At 45.2% G+C, this 13,326-nt stretch overlaps 1 protein-coding gene across 2 annotated transcripts in view; it reads right to left on the reverse strand.

The window, feature by feature from the left end:
* Positions 1-13,326, reverse strand: part of GALNT10 (polypeptide N-acetylgalactosaminyltransferase 10) — a 178,720-nt gene that overhangs the window by 26,113 nt on the left and 139,281 nt on the right. For both annotated transcript variants that reach the window (XM_016166984.2, XM_036224644.1), the window contains 2 exons: positions 5,797-5,982; positions 2,298-2,481 (listed from right to left, as the gene is read on the reverse strand). In XM_016166984.2, the coding sequence (XP_016022470.1) occupies positions 2,298-2,481; positions 5,797-5,982 (370 nt within the window). The remainder of the gene's footprint in view (positions 1-2,297; positions 2,482-5,796; positions 5,983-13,326) is intronic.

Consider the following 13,326-nt stretch of genomic DNA (forward strand, 5'->3'; position numbering starts at 1 on the left):
GAGGGCGGTTGGGGCAAGAGTCAAGGAAGGATGCTCTGAGGGGGTGGCTTTTGTGGTGGGTTTGGACAAGCAGAAACTAGGGGGAGGGGAAGGCACCCAGGAGGCGAAAGCGACAGGAGGGAAGGCACAGAGATCATAAACTGTGGGGTGCCAAGGGGAACAGGAAGTCAGCATGGCATCGTGCCAAGCCTGAGAAGGATGCCTGTTGTGACCCGCCTGAATCCCCCAAGGCATCTCACGCAGGGCTGGCACTTGAGAGGGGCCACCGGTGTTTGCTGTGTGAAAATCTCTCAGAGTGGCTGTGTCCTCGTCCAGCTCCACTGGAAAAGTCCAGACTTTGACACCGGAAAGCATTCTAGCATCAGCCTCCACGTCCCCTCCTGGCCTCGGGAGCTGCAAGCGCATGGGAACATGCATCCCAAGCTTCCTGCAACAGATGATCTTAACCGCACAGGATCACCCTGGCCGCTTTCCATTTCCTCCAAGAAGCCCATCTCGTCCTGCCTCTGAGCCTTTGGTGGGGCCCACAGCATTAGGGGGCTCCCTTCAGACACCCTGGGTATGCACTGTGCCCATGAAGATGGCTCAGCTGCCGACAGCCTGTTTTCCCAGGTGGGGAGGGTAGGGCATAGAGACGTTTGGGTTCACTGGAGGCCAAACTGTGGTTAGGCAGGTGTTACGGTAGATAGAATAATGGCCCTCCAAAACCAATGTCCCAACTTCTAGAACCTGCGAATATATTACCTTACACAGAAAAGGGACTTCGCAAATGTGATTAAGTTAAGGATCTTGAGATGGGGAGATTATCCTGGTGGGCCCAATGCCATCACAAGGGTCCTGTAAGTCAGCAGTCCCCAACTCCCAGGTTGCAGACCGCTCCCCAGTGTTAGCATCGCCACCTCAGCTCCGCCTCAGAGCATCAGGCATTAGATTCTCATAGGACCACAGGTCCCTGGTACCAGAAAGGTTGGGGACTGCGGCATAAGTGAAAGAAGACAGCAGAGCCAGAGTCAGAGAAGGAGATGTGATGATGGAAGCGGAAGACAGAGAGATGGGGGAGGGCTGGGTAGGGGGAGAGAGAGGGATGGGGGAGGAGAGAGAGTGAGAGGGAGGAAGGGGGAGGGAGCGGGAGGAGTGGGGCGGGGGAATGACTAGGAGACTTGAAGCTGCTATGCTGCTTGCTGGCTTTGAAAACGAAGGAAGGGGCTGTGAGCCAAAGACTGTGAGCAGCATCCACGAGCTGGGAAAAGCAAGAAAATGGACTCTCCTCTGAGGCAGCCACAGAGAAAGCAACCCTGCTGACACTGTGATTTTCAGACTCATTTCAGACTTCTGACCTCCAGAGAATAAATTCATGTTGTTTTAAGAAGCCAGTAAGTTTGTGCTAATTTCTTACTGCAGCAATAATTAGGAAATTAATCCAGCAGAAGAGCCTAGACTTTGGCTTTGCAACCAAAGACCTTCTCCACATCTCCAGCTGGAAAGCCAGAGTGGCTCACGTGACAGTCACAGGGCTGGCAGGCCCACTGTGCAAAAAAAGATCCTTTCCAGAGCTTGGAGAACCAGAGAGGTACTGGGCTGTTTCTGGCTCCGCTACTCACTCACTGTGTGCCCCAGCGGGCCCTTCCCTGCCCTGGGGCCTCAGTCTCCTCATGTGCAAGGGGTTGAGATCATTGCCTGTAGGTTCCTTCCAGCGTTCACATTCTAGAATGCTATGAGTTCAGTCCACACCCCCAAAACTTCCACGGTGGTCCAAGCTGTTATTTCCCTAACCTTTCTTGGAGGGCGTAACAGAATGATGGGAAAATTGGCTCCCGAGGCAGACAGACCTGCACATACACCCAGCCTTTGCCACTTCACACATGTGGTGTGACCTGGGCAAGCTGCTTAACCTCTTGGACCCTTGGTGTCTCCACTGGAAAACAGGAATAATAATTTTAATAACTGTTGTGGGGGTTAAAGAGGCTCAGGGTGTAATGTGCTCGGCACAGCGCCTGGCACTTAGCAAGGGTTCCATAAGTGGTAGGGATGATGGCGATGATGATGATTACGACTGGGTGGAGGGCTTGAGGGAGAGAGCATGAGCAACTCTACTCAGCAATGTGCACAGAGGTAGGCAAGGAAAGGGTGACGAGATTGGTGGTCCCTGAGTTGGGAGGGGCTGTGCTTCTGGTTGGGGACATCTGCCCTGGCCCCTATGCGCTGGACTTTTGGGGGAGGTGGTGATCCTGAGTTATGTGCATTGGGGAGGGGTCACTGAGTCAGCCACAGTGTCCACCTGGGTTGTTCGTACTTACTCAAATGGGTCGCTGGGGTCAGCTTTCTGCAGTTCCGGAGGGATCGGGATCCGCTTATAGTACATCTCCCAGTCAAAGGCACCCCGCATGGCGTCCCCCGCCTGGGTCTCGTACCGAAAGTCGTCGTGGTCAATCACGTCAATCATTGGGCACACGATGGTCTTGCGGTTCCGAGCAATGCGGTCTGAAGGAGAAAAGAGATGCCCATTAGGGAGGCAGGATGGGGGAGCAAACTGCACAGCCCTGTTCTGCAGCTTACTTGCATTTTTAATGTGTTCCCTGGGTGATTTCTCTAAACACTTGCGTTTGAGAATCCTGGAGAGGAAGAGAGGATGCAGGTTTTAGGCAAGATGACCACGTCTCCCACCCAGCCCTGGTGCCTACAACAGGATGGGGACACCCTGGGCCAGTTACATAACTAACATCTCCAAACCCCAGTGTTCTCCCTTGGGGGTACCAGCGAGTTGTTGGGGCAGGCGATCTGCCACTAGGGGCAAGTGGGCTGTGCTGGACTGCCTGGTGGCTTTGGGCCAGGAGTCAAGCTCAAGACTTGGAATGGGAAACCTGGCAGGGCCACAGTAGGCCAATAGCAGCCTAGGGCCCAGGCTTTATTTAGGCTGCCGCATATTTTTCTTCTAGGAGAGAAAGCAGCATTTTTTTGGTCATTTTCTAAACTGCAAGACATGATCCATAGGTGGGTCATCATATTGATTTTGTGTGTGTGCAATGAACCAAAAAGGAATGCCAAATATCAGGGTGCATTCCAGGTGATAAGGGAGAGTACTGTTTCAGGAAACGTGTTTCAGTCATACTATGTGAGAGTGTGTGTGTGTGTGCACTGGACTGAGATACCTAATGTATTTTTAACTGTGGCACATGGTCAAAAAAATGCTTTCATCAGTGTGTCCCCAAGTATGGACCTGGGGCCAGCGGTGCCAGATGCACCCAGGGTGTGTTCAACTACTTTTACCCCAACACCCCAGGGCCACCTGTGCCCCAGACCCACTGAATCAAATCTTGGGGGGTGGAGTTATTTCAGCCTTGTAGACAGGTTCCTTGGAGATTTTTAATGAAGATGAAGAATCTTCTCCAAGGAAAGATCTAGAGAAGGGCCTCCCTTCCTAATTATTCATGGCCATTCAGGGCATTTCACTTCCAGGGAGGGTGTGTGGTAAGGACACAGAACTCTGCTAGATGCTGGCTGATTGTGGCAGGTATGACATCAAGGGGTTGCATCAGGGAGGCAGCAGTCAGTGCTGTGCTCACCTGGGGACAGAATGCTTAGGGTTCGAACCCTGGTTTTGTCACCTGCTTGCAGTATAATCTCGGAAAAGGTTATCTGATGCCCCTGAGCCTTGGTTTCCTTGCCAACAAAATGAAGGAAGACAGCACCTATATCATAGGGTCTTTGAAGACCAAGTAGTACAATGGGGAGAAGATGATCAGCATGTGATCAGCACTCCTGACATTCTCTCTGTGACCAGGATTGCTGAAAGAGGCTCAGAAGCAGGAACTGGAAGGCTGAGCATCTCCCTTATTCTCTTTGCCCCTCGGTTTTCTCATTTGCAACATGTGGATAATGATGCCTGGGCTGCCTGTTCTACCATTTAACTGTCAAATTCTAATGGGGATGTGGCCTAGAAAGACTAGGAGAGCCATGATGATGAGGATGTTGATGATGATGGAGGAAAAGGAGATGATGACCAACAGTGGCTTTCCTTTGCGGAAATCCTTGTCAGGCTCAGAAATGGCTGCTCTCGAAAGAAGGCAGAACGAGCTGTGCACAGAGGTGTTAATGGTTTCAGAGACCAAAGCCATGATGTGCTCTGTCTGCTGATCATATTAGCAAGGCAGACTTTTCAGTCTACACCGCTGGTTCACATTTCTATTGCAAAACGAAAAAAAAAGGGGCAATTCTTCTTCCATGTATGTCTTCAGATTATAAAAATCGCCTTCATATATTTCCATAGAAACGGAGTTAAGGGCTATTTAGACGACCAGCTCAGCTTCCTGCCCCGCTACTCCACTGTCTTTACGAGTCACTGAATGACCCAACAAGTGGGTTGTTCCTTCAGGACTATAAATTAGGCAATTTATAAGAAGGCTTTTGTCTTTTTTATTCTTTTTCAGTAATGAGAAGCAGAGAGAGACGTTTTGCTTTAATTAAATAAACAGTTTGCTAGAAAATCTTGGTTACATCCTTTCCCTAACCTAGTAGGACTCTGGACCTTGGAGGCGGAAGCACATAATCTGACACTAAAGCTCCATTCTGATCTGTGTTAGACACACATTTGCTGGGTTATCTCACTTATCTGTGTGGATTTTGCTTTCCGTCCTCACCCCTGAATGGGGGTCTAACCAATGCTCCTCAGGACCAGCAGCACCGGTGTCGCCTGGGAGCTGGTTAGAAATGCAGCTTCTCAGGCCCCGCCTGGACCTCCTGACTCAGAAACTCTGGGGCGGGGTCCAGCACTCCATGTTTTAACAAGTCTTCCAGGTGATTTTGATGCACGTTCAGGTTTTCCCTAAACTTCAGTCCTCTGTTATGGAGCGCATACCCATCTATTTCTGAGGGGCTCACTCTTCTCTCTGGATTGATAGCTCCTCCCTAGTCTGCTTCCATCCCTGCCCCTCGCCTGACTCACTGTCTCGATGGAATATTCCCTCTTCGACATCCACCTGTCAGCATCAGCTCACCACCCTCAAGACTGAACTCCTCATAGTTCAGGATGTTTCTCTAACCAGCTATGAGTTACCTCGCTGCCTGCATCCAATCCTCATGTCTCTCTCTTGTCCTCAAGGCGGAGGTGGATGACCACTGGATCATGCTGCCCTCTGTCTATAGCCCTTCCCTGACAGCGGTCAGAGACTCTCTGAGGAGGAAATGAGTTTCAGGAGGCAGTGTGGAATCATGAAAGGGGATAGACTCTGAAGCCAGGCCGATGGTGACTTTGACGCTTATAGCCCAAGGGAACAAGTGAGTCACTCGATATCTCTGAACTTCAGTTTCTTCTATTATAACAAGGGGATACTTTTGACCTCACACGGTTTTGTGAGGATTAGAGATAATGCTACAACCTTCCTGGCTCACAGCAGCAGTGCAGTGAATGGTAACTGTTCTAGGTTGATATGATGATACTCTCCTGCAGTTGGGCTCTTTACAAGAGACAGCCTTACCTTCCTTTCCAATAAAACTTGAAGTAATGAGGGGGAAGAAATCATGTTACTAGACACTGATGTGCTGTATGACTTTGTGCGTCATTTCCCCTCTCTGACTCTCAGCTTCCTTCTCCGTAAAATGAAGGGAAAGGGCTGAACAGACTTTTAGAGTCTCTTTGAGCACCCCTGAACTTCCGGATCCCTGGAGGCACATGGCATTGTGCTGGCTGCATCTCGGGCAGGCAAGGGAATCCTTGTGGATGACTCCCTGTAGGAGGCTGGGGCCAGCGGTGCCTGGTGCATTCCAGGCTGCCTACTTAGCCTTGGGAAGGTGCCTTACCAAGCAAGGGAGGGAGCCAGTTGACATTGGCTTCACAGTGTGAGTCCAAGAATGTGATAACATCCCCAGAGGCTGCTGAGGCCCCCAGCATCCGGGTCCTTATCAGCCCTTCCCGTTTTTTGGTTCGGAGAATCCTCACACTGGGGAAATGGGCCATGTAGTCTTCCAGTGGCTTCTTCAGGTGCTCTGTGAGGGAGACAGAAGAGGACAGATAAACAGATGAGTAAGAACAGCTGCTTATTAATCATTCTTGTGACCTCCCCTTTCCATGTGCACAGCAAGCACTTTACAGTTTAATCACAGCTTTCCAGTACACGGCCTCATTGGACCTTTCGGATAGGGATCATCACCTGCATGCTGCAGGTGGAGAAACTGCTCGAAGAGGCCCAGTGATAGTGCCAGACCTGGAACACAGAGAGATCTTCTGCGGGCAGCTGTGGTTTATACCTAGCTGGGACCCATTCTCTCATTTTCTGGTAACAGTACTCTGTTTTCTTTGGGAAACTATACCCCTCCTCTTCTCAGTCTATCAGACTTGAGTGGGGTTGGCTCTGTCCCCTGGTTCCAAAGGGGAGGAGCATGTGGCTTGGGCCTGACCAATCAGGGTATTCCGTTCCCTTGGCCACAGTAATTGGTTCAGGGGAAAGCCATGCAATCTGGTTTGTTCAAATAATGAATCCTGAGAATTTTTTTCAGAACTTTTGGAAAAACAAGGTCCTTTCTTTTTGCTAGAGTCTGGTTGGCCAATAAGTCTGTCACTGCTGGTGACATCTTTTGCAAAATGAGGTGATGAGAAGTCGTGGGAGGATCTGCTGAGACTGAAACCAATGTGTAGAAAGACAGCCAAGAGATGGCGAGAGACGTTATCCAGATGATATCTTGATTCCTCAGATCCCCCTGTGCTCGATGCAGATAGAGTTCTAGATGTTCTTATGACACAGGGCAACAAATTCCTCCTTTTGCTCATTCTAATGTCAGTTGCATTTCTGCTGCATGCCTAGAAAAGCTGTTCTGAATAAATTTCAAAGATGGACTCTTTCTACTAAATCCTGGTGTCCCTTAATTTTAATCGGGTTTGGGCCCTTTATGAAAACTCTAGTATGGTTTCAAAAAACAACCCACTATAGTTTACATTATACTTAACAATGAAATATTGAATGCTTTTCTCTTACAATCAGGAGAAAGGCTGTATACTTTCACTTCATTTCTACTGAATATTGTACTTGAATTCCTACCTGGTGCAATTGTTAAGAGAAAGAAGTAAAAGGAATAAAGATTGGAAGAAGGTAAGTAACGTCTTTAATTGTAGATGACATGATTTTTTACATAGAAAATCCTAAGAAATCTACAAAGACTAGAACTAATAGGTAAACTTGACATGGTTTCAAGATACACATTAACATTTTAGAATCAACTGTGTTTCTATTTACTAGCAAATAAAAAACTGGCAAATGCAATTAAAAATGGTAAAAACACCATTTACAATTTAACAAAAGAAGGGCAAACTGTATACTTTGAAAACGATAAAACATTGTTGAAAGGAATTAAAGACCAAAATAAATGTACTGACAGTCCATGTTTTTGGATTAGATGACTCAATATTGTTAAAATGGTAACACTTCCCATATTGATCTACAGATTCAACGTAATTAAAATCACAGCTGACTTTTTTTTAAAAAGTTGACAATTGACAGCTGAAGCTAAAATATATGGAAATGCAAGAAATGAAGGGATTCAGAATAGCTGAAATAATCTTTTGATTACTTACACAACAATGCTTATAGCAACACTCCTCACAATAGCCATATGGCGGCAATAATCCGAGTTTCCAACATCCATGAAGATATAAACAAATACAGAATACATCCACACAATGGACTATATTACTCAGCCATAAAAAGGAATGAAGAACTGAGATATGCCACGCCGTGGGTGAAGCTTGAAAACATACTAAAGAAGCCAAACACAAAAGGTCACATATTGTATGATTCCATTTGTATGAAATTCCAAAATAGGTAATGCATAGAGACAGAAAGCAGATTAGTGGTTGCCAGGGGCTAGGGTCAGGGGAATGGGGGGTGACCACTTAGTGGGTATAGGGTTTCACTTTGGGGTAATAAAAATATTTTGAAACTAGATAGAGATGATGGTTGCACAACATTGCAAATTTATTAAATGCCAACTAATTGTATACTTGAACGTGATTAACTTTATGTGAATTTTACCTCAATTTTAAAAAATGGGCGAAGAATATAAATAGGTACTTCTCCAAAGAAGATATTCAAGTGGCCAATAAGCCCATAAAAAGATGCGTACCATCATTAGTCATCGGGGAAATGAAAATCTAAATCATAATGAGATACTGAACTAGTCTGCATCCACCAGGATTACTATAATCAAAAAGTAAGATAATACTGTGTTGACAAGGATGTGAAGAAATAAGAATCTTCATACACCGTTGGTGGGAATGTAAAATGGTGCAGCCACTTTGGGAAACAGTCTGGCAGTTCTTCAAACAGTTAAACGGTTATAACCCGGCAGTTCCATTCCTAGGTGTATACCCAAGAGAAATTAAAACATATGTCCACACAAAAACTTGTGTACTCATGCTCATAGCAGCAATATTCTTAGTAGCCCAAAACTGAAAATCATACAAATGTCTTTCAAATAATGAATGGATAAGCAAAATGTAGAATAACCATACAACAGAATACTAGTTAGAGATATAAAAGAAACAAGCTATTGCAATAATATGGACAAGCCTTAAAAATATTATGCTAGGTTAAAGAAGTCAGACAACTAAGACTAAGTATTATATAATCTTTATGTGGGATTTCTAGAAATGTAAAACTATAGAGACAGGAAACCAGTGGTTGCCTGGAGCTGAGACGGGAACGGAGATTGATTGCAAACAGGCACAAGGGATCTTTTTGGAGTGATGAAAATATTCTAAAACTGAATTACGGTGAGTTTCACAACTATATAAATATACTTAAAAATACATTGAACTACACTTAAAATGTAATTTTTATGGTATGTAAATTATATCTCAATAATGGACATTAAATTCTTTAAAGAAATCAATTGTATTTCTATATACTGGCAAAACACATTAGAAAGTACAATAAAAATAGCATTTATACTATATGTGTATATATATATGTACACACACATACCCAAATAAATGAAGCGATAGATAATATTTATAGATTGACTCCATATTAAGAGTCAATTCCAATAAGGTCATACCAGACTTTTTTTTTATTGATAACTTGGTTCTAGATTTCCATAGAGTAGTCAAAATAGTCTTGAAAAAGAAGAACAAAGCTGGAGGACTCACTGATTTCAAAACTTATCACGAAGCTACAGCGGTCAAAATGTGTGCTACTGGCAAAGAATCAACAAAGGGGCCAACAGGACATAGTAGAGAGACCAGAAGTCCACGCCCACATCTATACTGGTGAATGGTTTTTGACAAAGGTACCAAGGCAACTCAATGAGGAAATAAAAGATTATCCTACAACTTCTCCTAGAACTGGATAAAGGTATGAAAAGAGATCAACCTCAACCCCTCCAGCTCATCCCATACACAAAAAATAATTTTAGATGGATCATAGACTTAAGCATAAAGCTAAAAATATAAATTTTCTTGAAGAAAATATGAGAATATTTTTGTGAACTTTGGGTGGAAAAAATTTCTTAGGACGTGAAAATTAATAATTCATAAAAGAAAAAATGGATACACTGGATTTGATTAATATTGAGAACTTAACTCTTCAAAAATTTGCTCATCAAAAGACACCAGTAAGAAAATGACAAGGCAGGGAACAGTCTGGGAGAAAATCTTCATGATACATGTATCTGACAAAAGGAACTGCATCCAGGCTAGGTAAAGAATTACTACAAAGTCAGTAACAAAAAAAAATAACCATTTGAAAAACGGGCAAAAAACTGGCAAAGGCATTTCACAAAAGAATTGATACACACATGGCGAGTGAGCACATGACAAGGTGTTCGACATCATTTCTCATCGGGGTAACGCAAACTGAAAGTATGAGATGCCGTTCACTACACGTCTCCCAGAATGACAAAACTAAAAACAGGAACCACACCAAGCATTGGGGAAGAGGTGAGCAACCGGAACTCTCATTGCTGGGAGGAACGTACAGTGGTACAACCTCTTCGGAAAGCTGTATGATCGCTTCTCATAAAGCAGACATCCAACTATTCTACGGCTGGCAATCTCACACCTAGGTATTTACCCAAGAGAAATAAAAGCACACATCCACAAAAAGAATGAGAATGTTTCATTGTAATTTCATTCATAATAACCCCCAAATGGAAACAACCTAAATGTCCATCAACAGGTGAGCGGATAAACAAATCATGGCAGAGTCACATGATAGATTCCCATTCATCAATAAAAGGAATAAATCTCTGGTACATCCAACCACATGGATGAATTTCAAAATCATGTTGAATGAAAGAAGCCAGACACAAAAAGGAACTTAGTGTATCATTCATTCGAAGTTCATCAACAGCCAAAATAATCTACAATGACAGAAGAACAGTATTTGCCCTTAGGGTGTGGGGACCGACAACAAGAGAACTTTCTACGGTGAGGCAATTTTGTATACTTAAGGTACCTGTGCAGTTTTTCAATGTTTGTAATTTTTCCCTCAATTAAAAGAATACTGGGTGAAACACGCGTTCATTCTCTCTCTCGGCTGTGGAAGCTGGAGTGCAGAGGAGTGTCGCTCACCGGCCATCAGGAGAGCCAGGCTGTGCTCCCGTTTCTGACGCAGTGGGCCCACTGCTTATTTCCTCAGGGCCTCAGTGCTGTCCCTGAATCAGGGTTTGGACCAGAAGGTCTTCAACAGCCCTGGGCCCAGGCCTTGCAGAAGCCCAGGTAGCACAGGACTGGAGCTGCCGGGCTCCTTGCCCTTGCCAGCCCCTGGGGTGATCACCTTCTCTAACCCAAGCCCGAATCCTGCTCTGAATTCCTCCATCAGGGGTTAGATGAGGGGGGCTCTCTTTAATCAGGGTGTGTGTTCAAGTCGCTTGGTGAGCTGGCTATAAAAATGGCTGCTTGGGTGACTGTGATTTGATAGACTGAGGGCAGCACCCAGCATCTTTAGTTTCACTTGACCCACAAGGGGCTGTGATGCACAACCAGGCCGAGAACTACTGGGGTAGCTCAGCCTCTTCATTTTATAGACAGAAAGCTGAGGTCCAGAGAAGGGAAGGGCCCACCTATGTCCTGAGGTTAACAGTAGAGCTGTGTTTCAAGCCAGGGTCCCCTGGCTGTTTGGTCCAGAACGTACTGAACCTTTTTCTAACTCTGTACAGAAATGAATCACTTTCACTAGTAAGGCAGATTATTATTTGCAAAGCAGATTCACATATTTTATCTCCTTGGGTTCATAAAATCATACTCTGCATTTTTTCTCTGCAATTGATGGCTGAGAAAACTGATGCTCAGAGAAGCTAAGAAACTTGCCCAAGGTCATATAGCCAGTAAATTGCTGGGCTCTCTGTGGAAACATGATGCTTTCCCCTTCTAGTCATGTCTTCCCAACCCTGATGATCACCTACTACTGGCACGGCTTTTGCCTCATCTACCTAGCCTACTATAATTTACTTAGATTTTTAAATTTCTTTTAAATCAACTCACTTTTTTAAATTAAAATATCTTATTTAATTAAATTTTAAAGGAAATGTTAAACGCTTACCATAAATGGGAAATCGGTACCATTTGTGATAAAAAGCTGATAAAAAAAAAATCCAAACAAATGAAAACAAAACAGCTTTACTAGATTTTAGCCAGCTCCTCCTGTCTCCCACAACTAAGATCTTACGGAGGGAGATATGGCAACCAACCGAGACTCTCCATCTGGAGTAATCAGAAGAAACAAAAGAGTCGAAGAGAGAAAATAGTTCTCTCCACACGAGTCCATGTAACTTAATGCAACGTCTCTGAACCACGTGAGGTCTTAGGTATCATTTCAAATCACATTCATCCTGGTGTACTTAGGGAAACACTGCTCTGGTCACCTGATTTAAGTCTCCGGAAACTTGTGCGAAAGGAAGTGTGTTGTTGCCTAGCGTCTCATAGGTCTGAGCAGTTAAAAGATACAAAGAGAAGAGTTGATCTATACGTATATAACCCAAGGTTGGAAAGCTGAAAAATCCCTCAGGTCGCCTTCTTGCTTGCTTGCAAAGATTAATATGGCTTCTCCCGCCCTTTTCCACTTATCTTTGGAACAGTGACTCTGTAGAAAGCAGAAATCAATTTGCCCTAATTGAGGGACTAAATCTCTCCAGAAGAGACTTTCTTGGGCATTGAGACAAGATAGCAAGGGGCATGGTCACGCTCCAGATAGGCCGCTGTTCGGGTGGGAATACTATCTTTAAAAGAGAAAAATCCATAGTCATTGTGACCAGCGCTTCTTCTTGGCTGGGTTCAACCGGTAGGTCATTAACTCGAGGATGAGATAATCTCCTAGACCACACACCACTAATCCCTTCGGAAGGAAAAATATCATCCTGTCCAGCTCTAATCATTGAGGGCCCCGCTCAGGCAGAGCCCTTTCGCTAAATCACCCTGAACGCAGATGGCTGCATCATTACAGTTCAACCAATTAAGGCCTTTTGACAGCTTGCGGTAAAGTCGGAGGCATTATTTAGGGGCAATTATGCTCCTCCTGTCCTTGTTAGAAAGTACATTTGCACAAAATCAGGACTGTTGCCTTATTTTGCCACTTGGATGAAAACATTCCACAGTCATAGAATTTCAGAGCTGAAAAGGTCTTTAGATGAAGATGATGACGGTTATGATGACAATTATCAGGAACAATTACTGAGGCCTTACTCACACACGGAGCTCCTTGCTTCATGTACATAATTTCTGACACATACAACAACACTATGAATGGGGCATTATGGTCCCATTTTATAGAACAAGATGCCGCGAAGCTTAGAGTGGGTGATGCGGCCGCCCAGGGAACACAGTTTACAAATGAGGAAGCCAAGGTCTAAAACTCTACCTTGCCCGACGAAATGAGCAGGCTCTTCTTACTGCGCCAAGCCCATCTCCTCCTCGCCGCGCTCCCTTTATCCTGCCCAAGGGAAAGGCAGAGGGCCAGACAAGTCCAGTGTCTGGCCCAGAGTCTGACAGTGCCGTCCACCCTGGGATTTCCCCCAGCTTCACGAGCGCTGGGGCAGGGGTGGGAAACAGGCTTCGCTGAAGCGCCCATGCTCGTGGGTTTGTAACAGATACCTAAAGCTGTGTTAAGAAAGATTCCGGGGCTGTATCTTGGCTCAGCACGAAAGTGTCCGGGCCGAGAAGAAATGTCTGCCCTGAGCAGCAGGAAGGCAGCCGCCCGGAAGCCACACACGCATCGTTCCTATTCCAGGGGCTGCTCCGATCATAAAAACAATACAGGATTTCTTTTGCCCTTATTACCATTATTTAGTGGTGAGCCAGAGCTGTCCAACGAGGGGGTAGCTGCTTCTGAAGGTGAGCTCCCA

The sequence above is a fragment of the Rousettus aegyptiacus genome, unplaced genomic scaffold (genome assembly GCF_014176215.1).
Source record: "Rousettus aegyptiacus isolate mRouAeg1 unplaced genomic scaffold, mRouAeg1.p scaffold_m13_p_7, whole genome shotgun sequence".
Lineage (NCBI taxonomy): Eukaryota > Metazoa > Chordata > Mammalia > Chiroptera > Pteropodidae > Rousettus > Rousettus aegyptiacus.